Source organism: Drosophila miranda, chromosome XL (genome assembly GCF_003369915.1).
Source record: "Drosophila miranda strain MSH22 chromosome XL, D.miranda_PacBio2.1, whole genome shotgun sequence".
Lineage (NCBI taxonomy): Eukaryota > Metazoa > Arthropoda > Insecta > Diptera > Drosophilidae > Drosophila > Drosophila miranda.
Window position 1 is genome coordinate 18,473,302 of NC_046673.1, and position 26,161 is coordinate 18,499,462.

Here is a 26,161-nt window from a genome sequence, read left to right on the forward strand (position 1 = left end):
ATTTGTTTACAATTTGCAGCCGCTGTGCAGGGTTGCCAGCCTGCGCCAAGCGACCAGTGTTGCAGGTCGTACTGCAGATTCAAAACGTAGAATAGAACATTTTTATTGTGAATTATTACATAATTTCGTGGCAGAAAAATAAAACTTTCGACTTAATTAATAGTAAAACAGGGCGTTAACGTTAGAAGGCCACGTTCGAGGGACACTGACATAAATGCAAACTGATCGAGCTCATTGGTGTTTCCCCTTTTCAGTTAACCTAGGGCATCATGCGCAGGGCACCGTCGATGCGGATGACTTCGCCGTTGAGCAGGGGATTCTCGAAGATGGCCTGCACCAGATGGGCATACTCGCTCGGCTCGCCGAGGCGCTGGGGGAAGGGAATGCTCTTGGCGAGGAAGGTGCGAACCTTCTCGGGCAGAGCCGCCAACATAGGTGTGTTGAATAGACCCGGGGCAATGGTGCAGATGCGAATGCCCTGGGTGCTGAGGTCGCGGGCAATGGGAAGGGTCATGCCCACCACAGCCGCCTTGGAGGCAGCGTAGGCAGCCTGCCCGATCTGGCCGTCGAAGGCAGCCACGGAAGCAGTGTTAACGATAACGCCGCGTTGTCCATCCTGGTTGGGCTCGTTGGCGCCCATCAGGCCAGCGGACAGGCGGATCACATTGAACGTGCCCACCGTGTTGATGTTGATCACACGCTGGAAGTCCTCCAGCCTGTGGGCCACATTCTTGTTGAAGTTGAAGGTCTTGACAGCCGTCGCAGTGCCGGCACAGTTAACGGTGAGATCCAGACGTCCAAACTTATCCTTGGCGATCTGCAGGGCAGCACTCACATCCTTCTCCGAGGTGACGTCGACGGGCACAAAGACCACCTTGTCGCCCAGCTCTTTGGCCACTTCGTTGCCTTTCGAGGACGGCAAATCGGCGAGCACCACGCTGGCTCCCTGCCTGGCCAGACGCTCGGCTGTAGCGCGACCTAGACCGGAGGCTCCACCGGTCACCAAAGTTACGGCGTTCTGCGGGCAGATGACAAAGATTTGTTATTGTATAACGCTCCGGAGAAACGAACATGCTAATCATTCAGGGTACAAGGTGCACATATGTATACAGTTATGCAGTTATTTGCCGATGACACGGGTTCAAATCCCCATTGGACTTTGCACCCGGCCAGTCTTGTCTTCATGCGATTGGGACTGGGGGCATCATAAATTACACACGAGCATACCTTGATCATTTTGATATTGTTTATTGGTTTAGAACGTTAATTAGTTACAGCGAACTTTGTGCAATGCTCAAAACAAGGCGAGAAACGTAAGTGAAAGCAGACAAGCCCCAAAGACACCGGTTGCTTCTTTATCAGTTTAACTTGGACCTATCGATTTACATATATGTATATATATATATACCGTCCCTCCGACCATCAGGAAAAGATCACAATATACCGTCTCATTCTAAAAATATAACGTAAATATACTGACGATTTCAAGTTCTATTATACACATTTCTCGTTTTTGATATTCCGTCGAATCTTACTAGCTAGATAGAACCCTCAGCCCTGGGCACATAATTTTGTCCGATAAATGAATCAATTTTCTACTTGACAGGCTTGTTTAAATACTTGTTTTCCTGCTACGACAATTGCTTAGTTTGTTTTTGCCTTCATTTTGGTGCCTTAACAACAATATAGCGTCTCGTATGATGGTTAGCCCACTTCACCCCCCTATATTTAAACAGTTCAAAGACTTGAGGTCAATGACGAAAAATATTACTGATTGTGAATTCTTCTTGTAGACCCATGCCATATTTTCTCTGAACTTAAAAAAAAACACGATGTCTTTCCCCTGAACTACGCTAAAATGATTTAATTTTCATTATTTTCGGTAAAAAATTAAAATACCCCCTTAGCTTAGAATGGGTTAATCGTTCTCCTTCAAGGATTGGAAACCATATTCCTCAATTATGATTTTCCGTCGAATATCGAGCATGAACCATCAAAAAGGCGATGGTCATAATATCAGTACCAGAGCTAGAACTTGAGCCAATGCCAGAGTCAGTGGTGCAGGACTGTGAGTCGCTTGGATCACTCATAAACCTTGTCCTAGACACAAAAGTTGCCCATGCACCACAACACATTTGCGGAGGATTTCACGACAATTTTGCTGCCTGGATAACCGTCGACTATTCATCCGTACATTATACTCAAGGAGCTGGTTGACAATCTGAGGCGCCACATGGTTCGTGCCATTCGATTTCTAAGCACAATATTTGATGAGAGTCTGGAAATCCAAGGTGAGAGAGAGAGAGAGTCCCATATCCATGTCCTTTCGAGCTGGTTAACGTCCGAGTTTCTCTTTCTTCAAGCAGCTGAATCCTCGGCCATACCAATCTACTACCACTCCGACCTGAATGCCGTTTAACCCGAGGAGTGTTTGCTGCGAGGTCCCGGAGCCAGCGGCGGGTCACACCAAATATTGCGTTTGTGACGGGATTTATCCAAAGCATTCAATGCATTCGCGTAGTACATATGTACATATAAATGCCAAGCCACTGCACCGCGGCCAAAACGAAGTACAACACACAGCCAAAACGAAATTTCTAATTATGTACATACATATATTCATCCACCCACCGCATCCACCTGGTACCAGTGGATGTTTACTGTATGAAGAACCTTAACGCTGCCTCATACCGAATTGTATTTTTGAGACTGCAATAAAATTAAGCGATGCGAGTATGTATTTATAATCTGATTGCGTTTCCGTTCGAACACCATAGAACGGAAGGAGGGCAGTGTACACTGTGCACTGTTTGAATTTAATTAGCCGCAAGATTGGTGAGGGGCTTATCGAACCAAAGGGTAAACAAAGATGGGAGCAGCTTCCGATGCCGAGGCCTCTTCGCTGGCCCTGTCGGTGGCATCAAGCTCAAAGCTCAGGCAGCGTTCGCTGAGCGCGGTGTGGTACATCCGAAGATACAGATACGATACAGACTCTGCGGATCTCTAGATAAAAGGGTAACACTCTTTATTGCCTTCGCGATAACTAAAGCTATACAGAAAGTGTCGTGTGTGTTTTTGTGTGTGTGCAAGTGGAAGTGAATGAGAAGGAGTCTTCTTTTAAGCTATATATATTCTACATGAAATCAATATATAAATACATATGTATATATAAGTATATCTGTATGTTTGTTAATGTACAATCTGTCGGAGCCAAGAGAGGGGAGGGATTCAGAAACATTGCAGCTGCAAGAGGACATCTCCTCGATTTTGCCCGATTGCCCGATGCATGGCCACCAGCTGGCACCAGCTCCAGGCCATGCCCCTGTCCTACAATTTTCCGTCCATCGAAGAGGAGGAGGGGCCAAGGGGCGGCAGAATGCTCATGCGCTCTAACTGGTCGGCCAGAATGCGCTGCTCTTTGGTGAGGCGTAAGATCTCCTGCTTCTCCTCGACGGTGTGTCCCTTGCGCTTCGCCCGATACTGCAGCATCCGCTTGTAGCACTCGAGTATCTCAGTGTCAATCATGTCAAGCTTGCGCTTGAGCTCGATGCGCTTGATCTCGTCGCTGGCCGCCAGCCGGAGGCGCTTCAGCTCCTCGCTGTTGAATGTGGAGACGGTGCTGATTTCTGCCGTGACGCGCTTGATCTCGAGCAGCACATCGTCCGTGTCTTCGGGAGGAGCACAGTCGCTGGCATCCATCAGGCCGTTCTCCAGCAGCTCCTTCTTCAGGCGCTGCTCAATGCCTACACCGTGCTTGAGCATGGAGAGGGGTCGAAAGTTGCCGATGGCTGCAGGAGCTCCCGAGTTGGCGGAGGATAGGTGCGAGTGGGAATGGGAGTGCGAGTGGGAGTTGTCGTTGCTGCTTGTGGTGCTGTTGCTGTGCTCCCCCACAGCCGCCTGCTCGCTGGGCAGCGTCAGCAGGGACTCCTCCATAAGAGCTGTGACAAGCCGCTGGGTGAGGGGACCCGTGATGCTCTCCTCCAACATTCCGTCGCCCTTCTTCACCATGGCCGAGGCATTCTGCGATTTGACGCGCGATCCGCCTGGCTGCAAGGCCTTCATGTCCTCCAGCGCCCATACGGTGGAGTAGTGAGGCCCCAGAGTGGGAACAGGCGGCACCAGCGGGCCGCGATACTGCTCCAGGAGGTCATCGATCAAGCGTAGATCCTCATTGGTCACCGGCATGCAGTACGGCTCCACCGAGAGCCAGAACTTGTTCGGCATATCGTTCTTTGGCATCGCTAGTTTCGGCAGCTGCGGCAGCATGGGCAGAATCAGGTTCGACGACGGCAGAAAGTCCATGCTGTCGTCTGTGTGCACGGCCATTGGACTGTTCTTCGAGTGCCTCGATGAGCCGGACGGGCCGAGGCCGCCCTTCAGAATGGTCATCGACGAGTGCTTCTTGCGTACGCCCGTCGGCTCGTCTCGCTTCCGCTTGGCCATACTCGACGAAACGCCCGATGGACTTCCCAACCCGCCGCTGGCGCCGCCTACTCCTATGCCCAGCATGGCGTTTAGCATGGCGTTGTTGCTGGTGCACGGCGGCGATCCAGGCACGCGATCGAATTTGCGACGATCGTTGCGCTTCTCATCCTTGTCCACACTGTCGTATTCGGCCTTGAGGACGCGCGCACGTAGAGCCACATTCGAGAGTAGCTGCTCCAGCTCGAGTTGCACTGCATCCAAATCTTCGGCCGACAAATGGTCATCGGAAGGTCGCTGTAGGGCTGCCGACAGGGTGGGCAGCTTCTTTGGCATATCTCTGGTACGGATCAGGGGTATGATGACACCGCTGGGCGTGAGAAACACCTCCGACTCGGCTGCGGCAGCCGCAGATGCGCCCTTTCCGCTACCGCTGCCATTTACGGGCATCTTACCAGCCACGCCGCCAGATATTGCCATTCCAAAGGCACCGCCGATGTTTCCACCAGCACCTCCACTGCCGCCAACGATTCCAGCTCCGCCACCACCGAAATGGGCCAGTTTCATGTTCTTGAAGGTTGTACTCATGGTCGTGTCAGTGCAGTAGCAGAAACTGCCTTGGTTTGCCTTCAAAAATTTTTTGTTTTGTTTTGTTTTGCGTGAAATGTGAAATTTCTGCCCGAGTCGTACTTTGTTTGCGTCAGTTAACAGAGCGTCTAGCAGAGTGCGTCTAACAGCACTGAGAGAGCAAGCGATATTTTACAGCATTACATGCCGATATTTCACCATTAATTTTTTTTAGCCTGCTACGTACAAATATGGCCACATATGTAGGGGTTTTTTTAAACTTGTAATAGCAAACTACGCTCTCTTCCGCGCTTGCTCTATCACTTTAAATTATATTTGTAGGACTGACGAAACCAGTAATAAGTAACATGTTTGTTTTAGTCGAAATGCGATATTTTTTGGGTTGCGATATTTTGGTTCGCGTTTCGCGATATTTTGTTTTAAATTCGGGAAGAGACGAACGAGTGCCACTGCACTTCTCCCTCCAAAATAGTTATAATTGTCCCAACAGAAATACCCGCAGCAGATATATGGTACAAGTGCAGTTCTGGGCTCTTTGTTGTTGTTTTTCCATCGTAATGGTCGTCTGCTTCGTGTGCAGGTGTTCGAGTGTGCGCGCTTTCCTATGATAAGCAGTGTACTTAATAAATCAGTGTCTGTTGACAATTAGTAATGATTGTGAGTGGATCAGGTGCTTGCTGAGAGACATCCATTCGTCCAACAATCCGTCTATATATATAGCAATGAGCTGCTGCAACGAATTCTGTACAAAATTCGGATAGAGCTCCCCTTCTACCATTGGCCATTGCCACTCTTTGCAGCGCTGCCCACTGCACTGTAACTGCAAGTTGCAGCCAAAGCAGCATCAGGCAGCAGCAGCAGCGTATATGTATGTACATATGTCATTTTATGTAATTGAAAGACTATTCCCCTCATTCTTCGGTTAATCTATGGCTAAATGGCCTTCAATTGGTTTTCGGTTTTCCATCAATTGCTTAGGGAAAGGCTGCGCTGGCGCTCTGACCCACTGTCACTCATCGTTTGAATGAATCGCGTATCAAGAACAAGAACAACGACATAAACCAACAAAAGCATCACCAAATTTCCAGATAATAAGGAGACAGACTTTCAGAAACGACTTTCGGACAATTCTGCTCAGTTAAAAGTTTTTGTGTGTGCCTTTTTTTACTTTCGTGTTTTGTTTTTATTGATCAAATATTTGCCTCGTTCGTGTACGTGTGTTTGTGCGTGTGTGTCGATGTGTCTCGTTTGTTGAAGAGGGCGGAAGGGGGAGGAGGCGGGTGTGGGGCTTTGTGTGTCAATTTTAGTTGCTTCTGCTGCCGCCGCTGTTGTTGCTACGATGGCAGCACACACATTTTTGATACGGTTAACTGTATAACTGTATCGTTATCAGTGGCAATTAAACCGCCCGAAAAGGAGAAATCTGTAAACAAGGGGAGAGGGGTGCGGAGCGATAAGGGACGAGAGCACTCTGTTATGCATTGTTCGGATAACTGTTTAAATCCCGCCTTTAAATCGGCAAGCTGAATGAGAATCGATGATCGATCAGCTGTTACTATTCGACGAGTGCTCTAATCAATCAGCGTCGCGGGTCTATATTTAAACACCACCATTGACCATTGACGTTAATTGAACAACAGACAGCGGCTTCCACAGGGGCTGACTGAATGACTGACCCTGCCATCAATTATCACCTCCAGTGTTAAGCCCACTCTTTGTTCGCTTCGCTTCGCGTTCTCTCCGTTCAAGAAGAAGAAAATGAAGAAGAAAGGAAGGGGAACTGACTGAAGCGTGCACTGGAAGGAAGTAAACCGATAACGGGACTCCATCCTCCAATGGAAGGGGGGAGAATGGAAACGAGAACGGACTTCAGCCCCCCCTAAAAATTATTAAAAACAGAATCTGACTCCTACCCTGCACTCTACTATGGGAAAATGGGAAAATAAGAGCAGGAACTGTAGCCTTCTGCACTAGAAAGGGCTCTAGCCTCCGCTGCCATAATAGGTGGGGGATCTATGTAGCTTCCACTGGAAACAAAGGGGAATGACCACATAAACGGTACTCTAGTCTCCACTGGAGTTAAGGGAGATATTGGGAAGCGGGAGCGTGGACGCAATATTTATTCAATTGATTAAAATGTTGCCATCTTTCGAGTTTATTTTTATTTTTTGTTATTTTTGTTTGCCTTTGCGACGAAAATTTTCCAATTTACTTAGCTTATTATTCGGGCCACGTTAATGAGATACTACACAATAATTCTGTAAAGAGATTGCGGAGGGGGGATTATCATTCGCGGTGCACACACACACACAAACACACGTACGGAAAGGAAGGAGTAGGAGTGGGAGGGGAAGTCATTGCCGGGGCCAATTGTGGGGGCAATCGTCGGATTGAGGCGTTTGTAAACCAATTTGCTTAAATCGCTTCTAAGCAAATACCCCAGTCCCCCCAGATACTATGAATTAGATATACATACATATGTATGTATGTGTGTAGTATGCTTGATCACGGATAGACATGCCCCACCCCCATTAGTATGGCCATCGGGGCGTTAAATTGCGTTTACACTTGAAAAGAGACGATCCAAATGGCTGCCACGGAACTCAGGGACAGTGAAAATACCTCCAGTGGGTGATATTAATGAAAACTGAAGATGAAACTAGAATAATATATAGGGAATTTATGAATATAGGGAATATAGGGAAATCAAAAGCAGAGAATATTTCCCCTAAAATTATGCAGCTTTCTTTTTTTTTTTGCACTTGCAGACGCATTTCCAGTGAGGAAGGAGACAATCCTTGGAGTCAAAACTAAAGGCAAACCCTAAACCGGCAGAGCCATGAAGTTTGCCGAGCATCTGTCGGCGCACATAACGCCCGAGTGGCGCAAGCAGTACATCAACTATGAGGTGAGTCGACTTTTCTCCATAATTTGAGAGGGGAATCCCCAAATGAAACGATACTCTCGCATTACCTTGTAGGAAATGAAAGCCATGCTGTACTTGGCCGTCGAGGAGGCCCCCTCGGTGGAGAGTGTCGAGGATGATGTGCTGAAGCGTCACTTTGCCAACTTCGACGAGAACTTCTTTCACTACTGCGACAAGGAGCTCAAGAAGATCAATACCTTCTACTCGGAAAAGCTGGCGGAGGCCACACGCAAGTTTGCCAATCTGAATGCGGAGCTAAAGACCTGCATCGAGGAGTCCGAGCGTAGTGCCAAAAAGTCAAAGGGACAGAAGCGTCTGGCCGCCCTGCCCGATCGCAAGGCCCGCGAACTGAAGTTGGCCTTCAGCGAGTTCTATCTGAGCCTCATTCTCCTGCAGAACTATCAGAATCTGAACCACACTGGATTCCGTAAAATACTCAAGAAGCATGACAAGGTGAGCACTGACTGACACTCCTCTAGAGTTGCAAGAGCAAGAGCCAGAAGCGACTCTTGGCACCATGAACCTCGACCATCTCTGACCCACAAATCTTATCTTTTCTTTGCGGCGGCGCAGCTGTTACGCGTTGATACTGGCGCGAAGTGGCGTCAGGAGTACGTAGAGGCGTCGCATTTCTTCACCAACAAAGACATCGACAACATAATCAATGAGACGGAGACGACGGTCACCGGCGAGCTGGAGGGCGGCGATCGCCAGCGGGCGATGAAACGGCTGCGCGTACCGCCGCTGGGGGAGCAGCAGAGTCCGTGGACCACCTTCAAGGTCGGCCTCTTCTCCGGCAGCTTCATTGTCCTGGGCATTGTGGTGGTGCTCTCGGCTATCTTCCACGAGATCAGCGGGGAGAACCTGAAGGTCACATTCCGCCTCTATCGCGGCCCCCTGCTAATCATCGAGTTCATCTTCCTGATCGGCGTGAATATCTACGGCTGGCGGTCATCGGGGGTCAATCATGTGCTCATCTTCGAGCTGGATCCACGCAACCATCTCTCCGAGCAGCATCTCATGGAGCTGGCGGCCATTTTCGGTGTGGTGTGGACGCTCAGCATGCTGAGCTTCCTGTACAGCGCCAGTCTGGCGATTCCGGCGTTTATCAATCCGCTGACACTCACCCTGATCATGGTGCTCTTCCTGGCCAATCCGTTCCATATGCTGCATCACGATGCCCGCTTTTGGCTGTGGCGGATCACTGGACGCTGCATCTCGGCGCCATTCTTTCACGTGGGCTTCGCCGACTTCTGGCTGGGCGATCAGCTCAACTCTCTGGCCACCGCCATACTGGACTATGAGTATCTCATCTGTTTCTACTTCACCAACGGCAACTGGTCGGAGGCCAAGGATGCCTCCATCTGCATGGAGAAGGACTACATCATCCGGCCGATTGTCAACTGTCTGCCGGCATGGTTCCGTTTCGCCCAATGCCTGCGACGGTATCGCGACTCGCGGGAAGCTTTTCCCCATCTGGTGAATGCCGGCAAATACTCGACCACGTTCCTGGTCGTGATCTTTGCCACCCTCAAGTCGTTCCACAGCCGTGAGTTTACATCTAAAGATCTGCAGATCTTTCTGTCTAATTTCTGATCTATTTCCCCTGTTTTTAGAGAACTATGCCAGCACATTCGACAATCCGTATACCTGGCTCTGGATAATCGCCTCAATAGTGTCCTCCTGCTATGCCTACACGTGGGATATCAAGATGGATTGGGGCCTGTTCGACAAGAACGCCGGCGAGAATACCTTTCTGCGGGAAGAGGTTGTCTACTCCTCGACGGTGAGGGTCTCTTCCCCTTTTAAAGACAAAATGAATCATTAATTTCGGTTTTAGGGCTTCTACTATTTTGCAATTGTTGAGGATCTGGCCCTGCGATTCATTTGGGTGCTTTCATTTTATCTGACAGAGATGAAGATTGTTAGCGGCGATATTATGACCTCCATTACGGGCATCCTTGAGGTCTTCCGGTACGCACAGATGATTATATGGAGGGAAACCATTGACCCTTAATCATTGCGCTCTTCTTTGTTTTTTGTAGTCGATTTGTGTGGAACTTCTTTCGATTGGAGAACGAGCATCTGAACAATTGCGGCAAGTTCCGAGCGGTGCGTGACATTTCGATTGCGCCGCTCGACTCCTCCGATCAGGCGCTCATACTGCGGATGATGGATGAGACGGATGGGGTGATCAATCGCTACACGAAGACGAACCGACCCAAGCCGAAGAAGATCAAGGATCCGGAGAAGCGGAGTCTCCTGCAGCCGCGCGGCTCGATGCCCGATCTTCGGATAGATATCGATAGCAAAAAGTTATAGGCAGACCTACGCCAACGCCTCGACCACATTGTGCTTCCCATTGAACGATTTCTGAGAATGTGGTGTTACGACTCCGGTCTAACGATAATTCTAATACTATTATCGACCTTTTTTTTGTTCATCTTTTTTTTGTGCCCATTGTTTAGCTAATTTGTACTATACTATACCCTATTTTACTTAAGTTACGTTAAGTGTACTTAAACGAAACGAAAGGAAACGGAAACGTAAACGTAAACCCAAACTTAAGCGCGAACACGCAAGAGAACGAAAGAAATAGCGAGAGAGATGTCCAGCAATAACTAGTTTATAAGAATATCCAATTAATTTAGCATTCCATTTACCCGTTTGCAAATTAACAAAGGAACCTCCTACAACCTATTGTAATCCATGTACCTAACCATTCCCAATTTATGATTTCAAGCCAAATTTCGGAGAAGATGCGGCAGTATTAGTACTTAGAAAAGGCGAACAAAACTATATAATCCCCAACCAATCCAATTTCCCCGCCCCTCAAAGAGACATTCCTTTATCTATCAGATATATCGTATATCGTTTACCGTTAGTCAATTTAGTTATCTGTTAACCCGTTATCTGTCTATCCCCAAAAAGTGTTTCGTCTTATATACAATAACCGCAAGAGATCAAAGGAAACCAAAAGGAATATTGTATATACATACATATATACTGCATATATCGCGTATATCGGTAAAGTCTGTGTCTGTGTGTGTGCGTGCTGTTTTTGGATGATTCTGGATGAGGAGCAATGATAATCTAGTGGTTAACTATAGTTCTCGAAGGTTATTTTTGTTAAAAAAAAATTAATATTAATATTCACAAGAAAAAAAAAACAGACTTGAGAACGTGCAACGTTTTGTATTGTACTTATACATGTATCGTATGATATAACATACTATATCTTATATTCTAAATGTAAAATTAAGAGATTTTTCTCTATTTTTTGTTTGCCATAAACTTGCTCGCATTTTGAGCTGCTGATCCCTCATTTGTATCGTAGATTAAACATATATAGAATCGAACAAAAAAGCGAACCAAAAAGGATATGTCTAGATGGATAGTACTAGAGATGGCATATAGCCTCTCCCGAAACAAAGCCCTTCGATCTTAATCTTAAGAACATTTATTGTACATAAAACACACACGACACACACGACGCATACACACACAGCAGCATGAGAGAGAGAGAGCGCGCATGCGAGTAACAGAGTAACAAAATAAACGACGCCCCAGGGCGATGCAGCAAATAACATAGACAAAGAGACTCCCCACCTTCCTTTAGGAAACATTCTCGACGACAGCCGAAACAAGGGCTGTGCCACGCATGACCCAAAACTCGGGATCATTGTGGCTGTCCAAAAGAATGGATAATACGAAATTCGTGGAGTGGCCGGTGGTGGACAGGACACCGGATCGTTGCTGGGTCTTGTAGAGTGGCGCCTCGTATCGCACCTTCGGTGAGATCTCCAGGCAGGGCATGAACCGAACGACGGGTAGGCGGGTGTACAGCTCCCCGAATTTGGCATCGCATAGGCCGCCCTGCTTGAGGTCCCAGCGGGCGGCCTCGATGAATATGCCGTGGACGTTGATGACGGCATCGGTGCATTCCTCTATATTGCCATACAAGCTTTCGTCCTGCAGGGAGAATACCAATCAAGATATAGGGAAGGGATCCTTTTTAGAGGAAAAAAACACTTACACTTCTGCCCGCATTGTGGGCCTCAAAGAAGTCCTGCTGCACCAGCTCCCGCTCGACAATGTCAAAGTCGATCTTCAGCGAATCGATGGGCAGCACCCGGCGTCGGGCGTACGTCTGCAGGACGCCCGTGAGGAAGGACTGGGGAAAGAAGAAGCCACTGATCCAGTAGGAGCGCGGCGCCCCGTTCTCCGCCCAGTGCTGGATGAAGTCGATGCGTCGCTGAAAGTCCGTGATATAGTTCGGCAGCGGCTTGACCGAGAGGAAACTCCGCTTGGCCCAGGAGGCCGGCACCAGGTTGGCCAGCAGCGCCTTGAACACGTTCTCCAGTTCCTCGGACATCACCACTAGACCCTTGATGGCCTTGGCCAGATTCACCAGGCTGTCGTGGACAATGCCCAGCGCAATGTTGAAGCGATCGATCTCCTGCACCAGCACCGTTGTCAGCGACGGCACCTGTCCCTTGCTGTCCAGCTGCAAGTAGAAAGATCAGAAATATCTGCTTCATGTTGCATCCACGAGAGGGAGGAAACCTCACAACCTACCATCGAGAGGGTGTCGTGGATGGGCTCGCGCTTGATCTTGCTGATCAGGGCCTGCTGGATGCGGGCAATCACCTGTAGGCAAATGTCATTCTCCGCCGCCTGACCTTCGTCGGCGGATGAGCGGGGCTGGCCCAGCAGCAGGGTGCTGATGAAGAAGTCCGTCTCCTTGGTCTGAAATACGATATTGGCGTTCTGGTTCATGCCAAAGATCTCCGGATCTTCAAGCACCGGGAAGCCCTGCACAAAGGTCGAGTACTCCGCGAGCGTCTTCTTGCGCGGATCCCGATAGTAGGCGTCGCCCCGACAATACTTATACTCCGGCTGGATGATGCGCTTCGACGAAAAGATCATGAGCACCGTGCGCAGACAGCGGAGATCCCAGTAGTCGGTAACACGGCCGCCCCAGGTGATCTCTCCGTTGATGTAGAGGATCGCCTCCCACGGAATGTCGTCGGCAACCTCGCGATCGATGAAGAAGTCGAGCGTCTTGAGGCCGCACTCGCGATCGCTCTCACTGAACTCGTACATGATGTTCCAGCCGAGTGGACCGAATTTGCGACGCTCCAGTAGCACCGCATGGAACATGCAGAGCCCAAAGATGATGGCCCGCCAGTTGCCGTTCTGGATGTGCTGCTCGAAGAAGTCGCGCTTGAGGTCAGCCAATGCTCCAATCACATTCGCCTTGATCCCCTTGGGGGGCTCGTTGGTGATCTTCACCGAGTTCTGGAGCACGCTGATGGGGAACTCCTTGATGGGCATAGATGAGAGGAAGAGCCGGAATTCGGGATGCGATTTGGTGATGCCCAGCGACAGGTTGCGCACAATCGTCTCCAGGGTGCGCATCCACGAGGTGGCCAAGTGGCAGTTCTGCAGGAAGACCCAGTGGCCCATCCGCAGGCTCTTGTCAATCAGATTCTCGGCAACCGGGCCCTGGCCCTGCCCCAGCGATATCGAATAGTACTTGTCCGTGTACTGCATTTGAGTCGTGAACTTTAAGAAGCCCGACATCGGATCGGAGCCCGTGGAGAGCACAAAGATCAGCGGCGTCACCTCGGAGGTGTCCAGGAAGCTGCCAAGAAAAGGAGCATCATTAACAAGTGGATCCAACGGATAGCAATGGAGGGTGATAGCTTACACGGCGCTCAGTTGTGTTCCCGTGGCGGAGACCTCGGTGAAGTACCGGCCAACGGTGGCATGCAGATAGCTGACAACATTCAGCAGGAATCGGGGCTTCCGGAAGATGGCGATGAACATGAGCTTGTGGAAGATGCGCAGCCTCTTGTTCCACTTGTCCGTGGGCGGCTGTTTTGTTTTGGCAAAGTCGAAGATCTCCTTGTTGTCCTGCAGCTGTAGGAAGAAGGGCTTGTCGATCTCGCTGCTGAAGCCCGAGAACGTGTCCGGAAAGTTGTCCTCCAGATAGATGCAGGCATCCCACTCCATCTGGCTGAGCTTTGTGGTCGATGGCTGCTTCTTGGGCCGGATATCGCCGACGGCGCCGCGGGTGAGGAAGCCGAACTCGTCATCGGAGACGCGCTTCTCCTGCCGCTCCACGGACAGGGCCAGCAGGAAGCTGAAGATGATCTTGTGGTTCTCGAACAGGCCACGCGATATGTTGTCATAGATGGCCTTCAGTTCGTCCACCATGAGGACGGAGATGCGCACCTCCACGGTTTGCACGGGGTGCTCCAGGCGAAGGACATTACAGAAGACCTGTGTGAAGTACTTGAGGCTGTACTGGTACATCGGATCGATCTCGGCCAGCCCAGCCACCACGAAGTAGAGAATGGCTCCGCGCGAGGCCAAAATGCGGTAGCGTTCACGCGAGGCTGTGATAATCTTCTCCGTCTCCTCGGTGTCGATCAGGCGAGTGGCAATGATGAGGGACGTTTCCTGCCGGCAGAAGAACGGGTCATTTGGGGACTAAACGAAGGGATTATCACGGCACGCACCTTGGCATCGTTGAGGGTCTCCACCAGCTCCTCGTCATCGAGGATGTTGCCCTCGGAGTGGAACAGCAACTTCAGCACTTTGTCCTCGAGGCTGAGCAGCTGCTGCTTGTCGGCATTGATTTTCACCACCAGATCGTTGCGTTGCGCCTCCATGGCAGGCAGCTCAATGGCCACAATGTCGCTGGAAAGAGGGAATGGACCTTACATAGAGCAAGTGGGTTTGGGGGGGGAGGGGATAGATACTCACGCTAGAAGCTGATCCTCGAGGCCGCTTTCGGTGACCAGGAAATTGACCAGCGTCACATTGATGCACACCTCGGGGAGGTAGTGGGGATTGGGCAGCTTTGTGGTCATGTAGAGCTTAAACTTCTCATCGTAGTCGATGACCTGGTCGCCCAGCTTGAGATAGATGCGTCCCTCGTGCTTGTACGTCTCGCGCTGCAGGATGGGCCGCAGAGCCGGATCGATAGTCTCGTCTATCTCCTCGAGCAGCACCGGATAGCCCTGGCGCACGCTGTTCTCCAGGATGCGCATCATGGTTGAGTCGGTCATCTTTACCACTTGGAGGTTGTTATCCTTCTCCATGTTGCGTATCCAGCGATTGGCCTGCTCCTGGGGATCGATCATCAGAGCCCAGCGCAAGGCGCGCGTCGCATAGATGCCATTCTCGATGGAGATGTTATCCTTGGGCAGCCCGTCCACATTCCACTGCCGCATCTCGTACGCATCGCCCAGGACCTTCAGCAGGTTGAACTCGCCGCTGGAGGGGATCTTATTCTCGCGGCACTTGCTCACCCACAGGGCCCCCATGTCGCGCCGATACTCGTGCGAGAATGCCCCCATATAGGCCACACAGGCGGCCGCCACAAGCACATCCCCGGGGACACAGGCCAGATCCGCAGTCAGCGATTTGACCGTCTCCCGCCAGCGGACCTGCTCGTCGGACAGGGCGGAGGTGAGGCGACCGGCGCGATTGATGCGCCCGTAGGTGAGATCGACATTGTCCTGGATCACCTGGAACTCGCGCTGTTTCTCGTCGAGGCTGTCGCGCAGCGTCTGGATCTTGGCCTCGACGGCGGCCAGCTCCTTCTGCTTCTGCCGGAGGACGACCATCACCTCCTTGAGCTCCGATTCGGCGGCCTCCTTGCGCTTGATCTTTGGTTCCACCACCTTGTAAACCTTCGAGAACTTGTCCATCGCGATCACCCACATGCTCACCGATTTGGCCACCTTCGAGACCTTTTCGAATTTCTATAAAAGATAATATTGGGAGAACAGAAGCATCAGCCAAAGACAGGATGGATTTATGGGTTTTCAACGAAAATTTAACAAAATCCACTCTGACAAAATCGTGTACCATTGAAATGTATGGGCGTTACTCGTCTTACTTTTGTCTTTGGATTTGGTTAAGGATGGGACGGAGACAGATCAGTCGCAGAACCGAAAGAGTACTTACGGCTGGATTGAAGTCTTTGTGATCGATGTACTTCTTGACCTTCTTCAGGACATCGTCCTTCATGTGCTCCTTGTCGTATTCGAACAGCCGCTTGATGAAGTTAATGTCCGCCATAATGGCCTTGGCCGAGGCCCAAGTGGGTCTGCAAGTGGGAGGAGAGAGTCCCTAGAATCCCCAATCTCTCTCTCTTTCTGTGTCGAGTATGATACTCACTTGGCGCCCAGTAGGATGCACACGGCCTCCATGCAGAACTGCACCAGCGCTGGCGGCGTCGTGAAGGACTTTAGCTCATTGATGTCCGCCTTGGTGAGGCCCTTCAAGGCATCTTCGGCCTCGCGCAGTGCCGGCATTGCAATCTCCAGATCCTTGCCAGCATCCTCGGATATGGCCTGGGCCACGGCCGCCTTCTCCTTGGCATTGGCCTCGTCCTCCATGACGCCCTGCTTGACGGTGTCCGCCTGCTTGGTCTCCGTTGTAAGATTTGCGAGCAGCGACTTCATCATGTCCGATTTCTCATCCAGCTGGGGTACCATCACCTCCAGCTCCTTCTGCATCACAGCAATCTGTGGGGGGAAAGAACACACGAGTGGGATCTCCGTTGTGCGAGTACGAGGTAGCTGCAGGTCCAGGGACTTACCACTTCGTTGGTCTCCAGTAGCTTGTTGAGGCCATTGGCAATGCGCTTCCGCTTGGCAATGATATCTTGGTTCTTGGTCTTCAGCAGGTTCTGGTACAGCTTCAGCAGCTCCAGGTAGCTGCTGGGCGTGGTATAGTAGTGACGTTTCATCTCCTTGTAGAAACGGACGGATGCATCCTCCACAGTCTGAAGAAGAACACATAACAAATTCGAGATCACAGATCAGGCGATAGCTATCCCATCCCCTACCTTATGCATGAACACTGTGGTGCTGGCCAGGGAGACGCGATCTTCCATATTTGGGGCAATCTTTGTGAGCAGCCCGAGGGCCACCGAGTAGAGGGCCTCCGTGGGCCAGCTGGTGAACCAATCGATGGTCGTGCAGTTGACCAGCGAGGGGAACATGCGGCAGCGCCGCCGGAAGGCATCGCCCACGGGACTCATCGACATTACCACATGGAGATTGTTGCGCACTCGATTGATGAAGAACTTGTAGATGTCGTCCCGGGTGCAGGTCTAACCAGGGATCAGGATGATCCGTCAGTTATCATACGAATGTAAATGGGAATGGGCGGGTCTCCTCTATCCCCATACTCACCTCAGGCTTTTGTACTTCGTTGCAGGGATCGCGGGCATCCAGAATGACCTTCTCGAATTCGTCGCCTTCGAAGAGATTGGGCACCTCGCCCGAGTTGAGGATGTTGTTAATGTCCTCCAGGAATTCCTCCTCGACGATCTGGCTGTCGATCATCAGGAAGGTCACCGGATGGTTATCAATCTGTGGGAAGATCCAAAGAGTATAAGAAACAACAGAAGCTGATGGCATATCCCGGGATAGGGATGGACCTACCCCTGCGATGCGGTAGAGGACACGCAGATCCTCGTGGAATGCATTCAGATCGTAGTTGCGCCGCATCTCGATCTGCCAGCAGTTGTACTCGTTGACGTGGGAAGCCAATCGTGTGAGGGACTGCTTCCCCATGCCGGCGATGCCCACCAGGAGGCCGTTGCCCCGATCGCTGCGCAGGAGTCGGGCCAGCCGGACGGTGTGCTCCATGGCGTCCTGGAAGAGGATCAGCTTCATTTGCTTGCCCACGGCCATTGAGTTGTAGTCCACGATGTAATCATTGAGGACGCTCTCAAGCTTGGAATGATCCTTGATCTCGTCGTAGATGCGCTCGTTCTTTGGCTTGCCAAAGATCATAAAATCACCGAAGAGGATCGCCGGCTCGTCATCCTGGACTACCACGCGCTTGAAGTGCAGCTTGCAGACGTCCTTCATGAGGCTCTTAAACAGATCCTTGTCGTCCTGGTTGATCAGGCGATCGTGAAAGACGCGCGTGGTCTCGTGGTAGAACAGTCGCAGGATCTGGCTCTCCATATTGTAGTGAAGATTCGTGGCCTGCAGTATGCCCTGAATGCACTTGGACAGATCCCGCAGATTGAAGATGTAATGAGAGCGATCGGGCGTCGGCAGCATCACGTTGGCCACCCGCATATAGACATCCACGCAGGCAGTCACCATCGGCTCGGAGAGGGCGCGTATGGCGCCGGAGAACGAACCCAAGAAGCCCAACAGAATGCCATTGAAGATCTGGGTGAGGGTCTCCTCGTTGGGTTTCGGCAGCGAGAACAAAGCAAAGTGTCGCACAAAGCGGGGTGTGAGCGGATTGCGACCGCCCCCGGGCGGGGCACAGGCACAGCCCAGCACCACATCGAGGATCTCCTTCCAGAAGAGCTTCTCCCTGTCGTAGAAGCCCTGGAAGTCGAGAAACTGCCGCAGCAGCTCAATCGCCGCCTGGCTGCCATACGTGTCCAGCTTGGGCATATTCACATCGTCTACAAAAATGATCACCGTCTTGCCAACTGGCGCCCCCAATTGGGTGCGCTTCCGCTTCTCCAGCGGCCCCTCGATCATCTCCTGCGTGCGCACGCTGCTCGTCTGCGCTGAGAAGTTGAGTATCACTGGGATGACCTTGCCCTCGGACAGACGCTTCATGCAACTGATGGCCAGCACTGTCTTGCCCACGCCCGTCTCCCCCGTGAACATCACGGGCATGTTACGCTTGAACAGAAGATCAGCCACATAGCTAAGGAGGAATGGAATGGAATAGAATGTTAGATTACCTCTAAGAAGACCTCTAGTGGAGGATGTTTACCCGTATTTGGTGGTGTCCACTGTCGGTACCTGCATGTCGTAGTAGGAGATCTGCGAACTGAACTGGAACTTGGGCATTATGTCCAGCCATGAGCCCCAATCGCGGTTCTCCAGATCCACGCGATAGTTCCACATTGAATGCTTGGGCAGGCTATGGAAGATTGGATTTTAAATATGGATTTTATCTCAATAATGTAAGGATTCATCTTTTGGTCTTACTCCATATTCGGATGTTGGGAAATGTTGCGGGACCATTGATCTTCGAAGCCCACTTTCTCGGCATCCTTGAGGTTCGAGGCAATCGACCAGAGCACGCTCCAGGCAAAGATCTTCGTGAGGAGCTCCTTGGCCGGCTCGTCACCCAACGCCGACCACTTGATGGCCTCCACCTGCGATGAGATGAGGGCACAGCAGAGACGTACCTTGGCATTGGTTACCTGGTGGATGGTGTACACCGCTCGCTTCCGCTCGATCTTCAGGGCCTTCTCGAAATGACCTGTGAACAGTTTATAGAGGAACTCGGCCAATGCGGCGGGAAGCTTCTGGCGCATCTCCACCTCCCGCCAGGTGTCGATCAGGGGCAGCCAGCCAAGATCGGCGGGGTCCACGTAGACCATGCCGCACCGCGAGACGGTGGCGGGGGAGGCCTGCAGCAGGTCTTGCACCTCGAACAGCATGTGGATCCAGGCGGTGAGCTTGATACGCTCCGAGTTGGCGAGACACAGCATCTTGTTGTCGTCTAGGACCGTGTTTAAGTTCTCAATCCATACAGCATCCACTGGGCCATCGCACATGATCCACTGATGGATTTCATCTGTCAAAGATTCAGTCGAAGTCGAATTCGAAGGATGTAAGGATTATCTACTCTCTCACCTTCCACATTGACGGCTGTGCGCACGGCCAGACCCAGCAGTCCGTCCTGCCACTCCAGCGTCTTGGGATCCACAAAGCCGTACAGCTCGTTCATGGACACCGCCTTGGGATTCATTGTCTGGATGACAACGGGTCGGAAGTTCGGGTCCTGCACCTCCATCTCGAAGAGCTTGCCCAGCGCAAACTCCAGGGCATGCAGCACGACAGACTTGCCACCGCCCGTAGGACCCACCAGCATCACGCCCCAGCGGACGCACATCGTCTCGTACAGCTGCAGGCACTTGCGTATGGTGGTGGCCACCGGCTGGAGACTCTTCTCCCGCAGACCCATCAGCAAGCACGCTTCAAGATTCGGATGCTGCGAGTCTGGGAGCTCCACGCCCGGAAAAAGATCGCTCAGAATGCCACGGAAGAGGACGGCATCGTCGGCGAGAAACTTAGGTATATTGGAGTCACGCAGGGCGGCGATCAGGGTGATGTCCTCGCGCTGATCGGGCGAGGCACGCTTCAGGGCCCCGGCCATGACCAGCACAGACTTGACGGCTCGCATGCCGAAGTCGTAGTGATTCTGTTGGCTGAGCTGCTGGCTGCAGAGCTGGTACATCTGGACCATCTTGCGGGCGAGAATTTTGGGATCCTCGAAGCCCTCCGAGTAGAGGATCACTTCGGAGATCAAAGCATAGTCGGGCACCATCATCGAGATGGGGCGGAAGAGGGCCTTCAGATTGTCGGGCAGCTCCGTGCGTCCCGCGTATCCCGGGTTCATCGTGATGAAGACGCAGCACGAGCGATTTATCTTGATCTCGCGACCCTCAAAGACGAATCTGGGGAAAAGGGAGAGGGATTAGCTGCTCGTCCATAAGGACCATCTGATCTGATCTGCTCTGCTCTTACCGCCTTGCCCTCATGGCCTTGGCCGTTCGGATGGTGATCAACTGCTGGGCAATCACGGACAGGACCTCAATATCGATACGATTGAACTCGTCGAAGCAGCACCAGGCACCGCACTGGGCCAGACCCGCGAAGAAGCGGCCCATCATCTTGTAGTCGAGGCCATCGGAGCAGTTAAAGACGACGCACTGCTTGGCCAGCGCCTTGGCCAGATCCTTGGTGGTCTCCGTTTTGCCTGTGCCCGCTGGCCCCGCGGGCGCCCCACCCAAATCCATCTGGAAAGCGCCCATCAGACAGAGGTAGCAGCGATCCGTGAGTGGTGTGAGGACCAGGACACCGCCAGCGCCCAGATATTCGTAGTAGTACGGAATGTTGGCGGCCGCCATGCGGGAGTACACGGTCTCCGTTTCGTTCGCCCAATAGAAGCGCAACATCTTTAGCCAATTGAAGTCGTTGCTGGGGAAGGAAGTGGGGAGAAGAGGATCTGAGAAGAACGGATTCGTGCTTTCATTCGTTTGAACTTACGGCTTGCACACCTCCTTCTCGATGAGCATGCGCACCGAGTCCTTGGCATGTACATCGATGGTGATCAACGCGCAAAGGATCTTCCGCAGCAGCGAGGTGATGCTGCGGCGTGTGAGAGCCGCCAGGGCGCCCAGATCCTTCAGGCACTTCAACTCAAATTTTCCCATCTTCTCCAGAATATTGGCTGGATTCTTCTCCTTGTTGTCGAAGATGCGATGAATGTCGGCGGCCCACTGCACCTGGGAGACGGTGAGCACCACCTGATTGGGATGATCCTGGAACCACTCTTCCCGCTCCTTGGCCAAGTAGCACTGATAGCCGAAGCGCATGTACCGCTTCACGGAGACAAACATCGCCTCCTCCACTTTGCTAAGCCACTCCTCGACGGCGCCGCGCGCCTTCAGGCCCTTGCCAAACTGCAGCTTCTCGCCCTCGGGCGACAGGTAGGCGATGATATCGTTGGTGGCCACCACCTTGTCATCGCCACTGTCCTTGGAGCCAAACTCCAGGCGGTAGATCGCATCGAAGCACTTGCGCAGATGCGGCTGCACGGCCTGTGGTATGCGGGTCTGGGCCAGAATCTCCAGAAGTTCATCGTTGGACAGGAAGTAGAATCTAATCGGAAGAGGAGGAAGTGTACTCCGCCTATCCACGGAACGTGACGGACCCCTACCTGGGAAAGACCACACGTTTCACCTCCAGATAGGCCTCCAGGCCGCGCGAGATGAGATCGAGCAGGCGATTGTTCTCCACAAGGGCATCGTACACCTCCACATCGGACATTGTGGGCAGCGCCAGGGACACTTTCTTGGCCTGGCGGACAATCTCCTTGAAGCTCTTGTCCACCTGAAAGAACATCTTGGCCTCGTTGGGCAACTGGCGCTGAATATCCGCCGAGGCGAAGATAGCTTCCAAGTAGATCCATGCACCCTGACAGTCCATCCAGGCCTCTAGAGAGAGAGAGAGAGCGTTAGGTGAAGATCGACGAAGAGAAGCAGAGGTGTATCTCACCGAAGGTCTTGCCAAATTGATCCATGTCCGTGATCCATTCATCCACCTTGTTCTTGATGGGACCCACAAACTTGGAGGCGGCTATCGTATTGATATTTACATTGGAATCGTCGAGTATCGCCTGCAGCTCCTCGGTGCCGGCCAGAATGAAGACATCCTTCGCATCGTGATGGGAGACGATGGACAGTTCGGTCTCCTTCCAGATCGATTCGATGGTCTTCAGCAAATTCTCGAGTTGCATTTCGCCGGTGGCTTGCGAGGAGATCAGCGTGAGGGCCTCGCCAATGGCCTCGTCATCGAAGGCGTGCACTTCCTCGTACGTGTCAATCACGATGTCCTTCTCCTGGAAGAATTTGCGGCCCAACAGCTCCTCGATCTCTGTCCAGTGACGCTGTGAGACAGAAAAGCAGATCATAGGTGTCCAAGGATGTAAGCAACTAAGGGACAGCTGTTCCGGGCACTCACAGCTCGGAGATTGGGATTACGCAGATATCCAATGACGGGGAGTTTCTCCTTGAACACCTCGGCAGATTTCTGCAGCACCGGCACAATGTTGTTCTCCGGAAGATACTTCTGGAACTGCAGGCAGTTCTTGATCGTTTTCGAGTTCAGTTCGAGCATGTCGGCGACGACCAACGTGTTGAAATCGGCCGCCAGCCATTCGGCGAGAGCCTCCTCCCAATCGGTCATTGTCTTGTAGAGGTTCTGCCGCATTCGTATGTCGTAGAAGGCCTGGTCCATTTCCTCGTACATGGTCAGATCGATGCGGAACTCCTTCTGGTAGCCGATGTACTCCTCGGCCCGCTCCTTGCACTGACTCAGGTGGTCCATTAGCGCTTCCAGCTTGTTGTTAACCGAAATCAGTTCGGATTTGGCCTACCGGGAGGGGATACCCAGAGGGGTAAGGATAAGGATACGGATACGGGTAGGCCCCGGATAATACTCACATCCAAGAGCCACGGTTCGAGGGCCTCCACAGCGATCTCGTGTATCTCTTCTTTGAGCGCAAAGATGTCATCCATCATGACCTCCTCGAGTAGATTGATGAAGTCCTGCCGCTTCTCCTGAATCTCGAGCAGTGTGTCCTTGGTGCGATTCACATAGTCCTCGGTGTCCATGTAGTCTTCCTTGCGGTCGTCATCGATCGGTATGGAAAAGTCCTTGATGATCAGCAATAGATCGTGCACATAGTCGATACCCTTGAATATCTCATCTAGCTCCGTGTTGCACGTGTCCAGAAACCGAACATGACGCACAATATCGAGCGTCTGCTGCGGCTCAAAGCAGATCCGGCCGAAGAAGTCCTGCCCCTCCTCGTACAGCCGCGTCGTCTCTTGCTCGGCCAGCTTGGGCAGGTGCAGGGCCAGGACGTTCTGCAGCCGCTGACATACCGGCGTCACCGCATCCTTGAAGTTGGTCTGAGTCAGCTTCAGCAGTCCCAGGTACACATACTCCAAGATCCCGTCCAGGGCTCGCACATTGTTGCAATACCGATCGCAGTAGTTGCGCAGCATTGTCAGATCTGTAAAGATACCGATCGATCAGATCTTCTGGTTTTAATATTTTTCCTTGGCAAGGACTGCTCACCCCGTTCGCTGCTCAATGTTTCAGGATCTGTTTGGGTGTCGATCTCGAAGTTCTCGCGGATGCCGTGGAAACGGTTCGTATAGGTGCGAGCCCGATCGAAGGCTTTTCGGAGCAGATAGAAGATATTTTTTCTGTGGCAAAGTGTGCATCGAATTGCAGATGAGTGCGATCCTATGGTATCGGTATTAGGCTTACCGATTGAACTGGAAATTGACATCGGCGCGAAGCAGCCAATTCAGATCGGGAGCGCCCTCGTACAGCACCTCCTCCTGACGTCCCATTATCGATGGCCTGGGGAGATCGTGAAATGAGAGAACAATGACATATCGAATACATTCGCTCCGTTTCAAGACGGGGACTCACTGTGTGTACTGTTTGAAGTACTGGTCTGTTGTAAATGGGCGAATTTCCAGGACTGTTTCGAGTATCAGGCCGATGATGCGCTGAAATATGATCTTGATCACTTCCTCCGAGGGCTCGATGTCGATGCGATCGGGCAGTAGACGCAGCATCGCCAGGAAGAAGGGATGCTGCGGACTATCTGGCGGCCGCTGTCTCTCGACCGGCTTATCCGTCCGACTGTGCCTGGCAATGTCCGCATCCGTTGGCCCCACCGCATCGTGCACCTCGAAGGAGTGGGCCAGATCCTCAAAGCTCTTGATGGTGACGCGGTACAGCATCTGATAGACCATCATGTCGGAGTATGTCAGAAAGCTGAGGAAGTAGACGAAAGGAGAAGTGAATGTCAGGTCGGATATTAATCCATCAATGGGAGCCCATACTTTGTCAGGGTCTTGCAGAAGGCTCGCTTGCGTGCCCGATCCATAAAGCTGTGCGACTCCCGCATCTTCTTCATCGATGGATAGTAGTTGACCTCATCGTCCGGATAGAATCCGCGCGCCTGTATGGCATCCGTGCAGGCGCGAACTGTCGATTCATTTAATGGGGGGGATTCATATGTTATATAGGGTATGGGGACTCTGGGTACTCTTTCTCACTCACATATTGTAACGCCGAATTGTGCACGAAAATCGTGAAAGATCCGATGCAGCTGCTCGTAGATGCGCATATGCGTCTCGAGGAAGTAGAACGGGTGCCAGTTTTCAATTTTGCTGATATTCACGAAATTTAGACGCTCCATTTGAACGATCTCGGTGCGCATGCGTAGGATGGCCCTGGCCAATTGTGGGATCACAATGAAGAGGTTGTTGTGCAAATAGTCGCGTGCCTCGTTCAGCTTGCGCCATTTGACGGTCTTCTCCCACACCTTGAAGCCCTTCCACAGCCGAAAAATGGAGAACGAACGGATCTGAATGATGCTGAGGAACTGTACAAACTCCTGCTGCCACTGGTCGAGCGGCGTGAAGAAGTTCTCCGAGCAATGCCAGAACGTGACACCGTGCCGTGTCACCGTAAAGAATGGCTCGTACGGATCCAGATCCTCGTACTCCACCTCCCGCAGACTGTACGGCGTGAAGAACTCGCTGTCGGACGGCAGCATGTAGTCCATGTACACGAACGAATCGTCCTGCCTGGCCCGCATCCGATTGATCACCAGATTGAGATCCGGTATCAGCGAGGCGCCCGTCGTAATCTTGGTGGTGCTGGGGCTCCGAGACCTGGGGCCCGCCACCGAGCCCGTTTTCTGGAAGTTGAGTCGCGTCTTCCGCGTTTTGGTGGTCGTCGTGTCCCTCGAGGTTGACATTCCACTCAAGACAATCGAGCTGTTTAAGTCCTGCACGTTGCTCGACTCGTTGGTGTCGTCGGCTTTGTCGACGTAGGATACGGCCGGGTGGACGGCTGGGTCGCTGCCAGCAGCTGAGGGGATCGTCGTACCCGAAGCCGTCCCCGGAATGGGAATCTCCTTGGACATTTTCGATTTCAATGAGAAGTCTCTCTATGCTGGCAATAAATTGATATATATTTTATACAGATATACTTATAGTCCGCTCGCCTGACAGATATTCGTGCTTGTTTGTTTTCTGTTTTCTGTTTACTGTTGTTGTTGTTGTTGGTATCTGGGGTCTGGGGTAACGGTTTCCTCGATTCGCGTTGCCATGGAAAATGCTTTTGCAGCTTTATTAGCTTTATTGAGCTTTAGTTTCGAAATATTCCAGGATGGGGCACCAGACCCAAAGAAGTTATCCTGTGGAGAACATCAGAATAATCCGAAATCGGATTCCCATCAAATACGTATTCCACACACAATATTTCTTACCAAAAGTTTCGACTCGCTCGCATCCTTTATTTTTCCGCTTGGTCCTTACAACACGTTGTATCTTTCTATGAAGTATAGACGTGTCTGGGCACTCAACCCACATTGTACGTTGCATTGCATCAGTGGATCAGTGTCTGGGCCTGCCTGGGGCTCGACAAAACAGTTCCTTACCAATGTGCTAACTGGGTCTATAATAGACCTAAAGTCTTAGCTCAAGTCACTTCCTAATAACCACTGAATAACTGCATATTTATTTGTATTTATGTGTGTATTTGCATTTGGATTTTGATGCTTCTAGTGTATGTATCTATCTGGTGCCGGACGAGAGTCCAGTCCTCGTTC

At 51.7% G+C, this 26,161-nt stretch overlaps 4 protein-coding genes across 7 annotated transcripts; 1 reads left to right on the top strand and 3 right to left on the bottom strand.

The window, feature by feature from the left end:
• Positions 1-87: 87 nt before the first annotated feature.
• LOC108156573 (3-hydroxyacyl-CoA dehydrogenase type-2) lies at positions 88-1,379 on the bottom strand. Its single transcript, XM_017288111.2, has 2 exons — positions 1,228-1,379; positions 88-1,018 (listed from the first exon to the last, which is right to left on the bottom strand). Exons 1-2 carry the CDS (start codon positions 1,234-1,236, stop codon positions 260-262), a joined length of 768 nt encoding a protein of 255 aa, XP_017143600.1. The 5' UTR covers positions 1,237-1,379; the 3' UTR covers positions 88-259.
• Positions 1,380-2,996: 1,617 nt separating this feature from the next.
• LOC108156542 (xenotropic and polytropic retrovirus receptor 1) lies at positions 2,997-11,523 on the top strand. 4 transcript variants are annotated; one of them, XM_033398004.1, is made up of 7 exons: positions 2,997-3,015; positions 7,779-7,918; positions 7,991-8,389; positions 8,510-9,485; positions 9,553-9,722; positions 9,777-9,910; positions 9,982-11,523. In XM_033398004.1, the coding sequence occupies exons 2-7, from the start codon at positions 7,850-7,852 to the stop codon at positions 10,256-10,258; spliced, it is 2,025 nt and encodes a 674-aa protein (XP_033253895.1). In that variant the 5' UTR covers positions 2,997-3,015; positions 7,779-7,849; the 3' UTR covers positions 10,259-11,523. The 4 variants fall into 4 exon arrangements, with proteins under 4 accessions (XP_033253895.1, XP_017143551.1, XP_017143542.1 ...); XM_017288062.2 differs by lacking the exon at positions 2,997-3,015 and adding an exon at positions 5,420-5,522; XM_017288053.2 differs by lacking the exon at positions 2,997-3,015 and adding an exon at positions 5,436-5,878.
• On the bottom strand, positions 3,009-5,191 carry LOC108156559 (transcriptional adapter 3). The gene has a single exon (XM_017288087.2). The coding sequence runs from the start codon at positions 5,008-5,010 to the stop codon at positions 3,328-3,330; it is 1,683 nt and encodes a 560-aa protein (XP_017143576.1). The 5' UTR covers positions 5,011-5,191; the 3' UTR covers positions 3,009-3,327.
• Positions 11,231-25,582, bottom strand: LOC108156531 (dynein heavy chain 6, axonemal). Its single transcript, XM_017288041.2, has 26 exons — positions 24,604-25,582; positions 24,384-24,528; positions 23,965-24,315; positions 23,797-23,892; positions 23,602-23,732; positions 22,962-23,536; positions 22,480-22,890; positions 22,015-22,405; positions 21,677-21,953; positions 21,004-21,618; positions 20,482-20,934; positions 19,588-20,411; positions 18,934-19,528; positions 18,716-18,865; positions 17,407-18,646; positions 17,155-17,334; positions 16,806-17,072; positions 16,557-16,742; positions 16,133-16,482; positions 15,920-16,061; positions 14,711-15,714; positions 14,464-14,644; positions 13,650-14,404; positions 12,515-13,583; positions 11,973-12,443; positions 11,231-11,908 (listed from the first exon to the last, which is right to left on the bottom strand). Exons 1-26 carry the CDS (start codon positions 25,472-25,474, stop codon positions 11,552-11,554), a joined length of 12,087 nt encoding a protein of 4,028 aa, XP_017143530.1. The 5' UTR covers positions 25,475-25,582; the 3' UTR covers positions 11,231-11,551.
• Between the last annotated feature and the right edge of the window lie 579 nt (positions 25,583-26,161).

What these genes read in the sequence shown, in the direction of transcription:
- LOC108156559 (XM_017288087.2), bottom strand. Translation starts at nt 5,010, where the DNA reads ATGAGTACAACCTTCAAGAACATGAAACTGGCCCATTTCGGTGGTGGC.
- LOC108156542 (XM_033398004.1), top strand. Translation starts at nt 7,850, where the DNA reads ATGAAGTTTGCCGAGCATCTGTCGGCGCACATAACGCCCGAGTGGCGC. An exon ending in AGCAGTACATCAACTATGAG is followed by an intron (nt 7,919 to 7,990) that starts GTGAGTCGACTT and finishes ATTACCTTGTAG; the next exon opens with GAAATGAAAGCCATGCTGTA. An exon ending in CCTCAAGTCGTTCCACAGCC is followed by an intron (nt 9,486 to 9,552) that starts GTGAGTTTACAT and finishes CCCTGTTTTTAG; the next exon opens with AGAACTATGCCAGCACATTC.
- LOC108156531 (XM_017288041.2), bottom strand. Translation starts at nt 25,474, where the DNA reads ATGTCCAAGGAGATTCCCATTCCGGGGACGGCTTCGGGTACGACGATC. An exon ending in GTAATCCCAATCTCCGAGCT is followed by an intron (nt 22,406 to 22,479) that starts GTGAGTGCCCGG and finishes TCTGTCTCACAG; the next exon opens with CGTCACTGGACAGAGATCGA. An exon ending in ACGAAGTACAAAAGCCTGAG is followed by an intron (nt 17,073 to 17,154) that starts GTGAGTATGGGG and finishes ATCCCTGGTTAG; the next exon opens with ACCTGCACCCGGGACGACAT.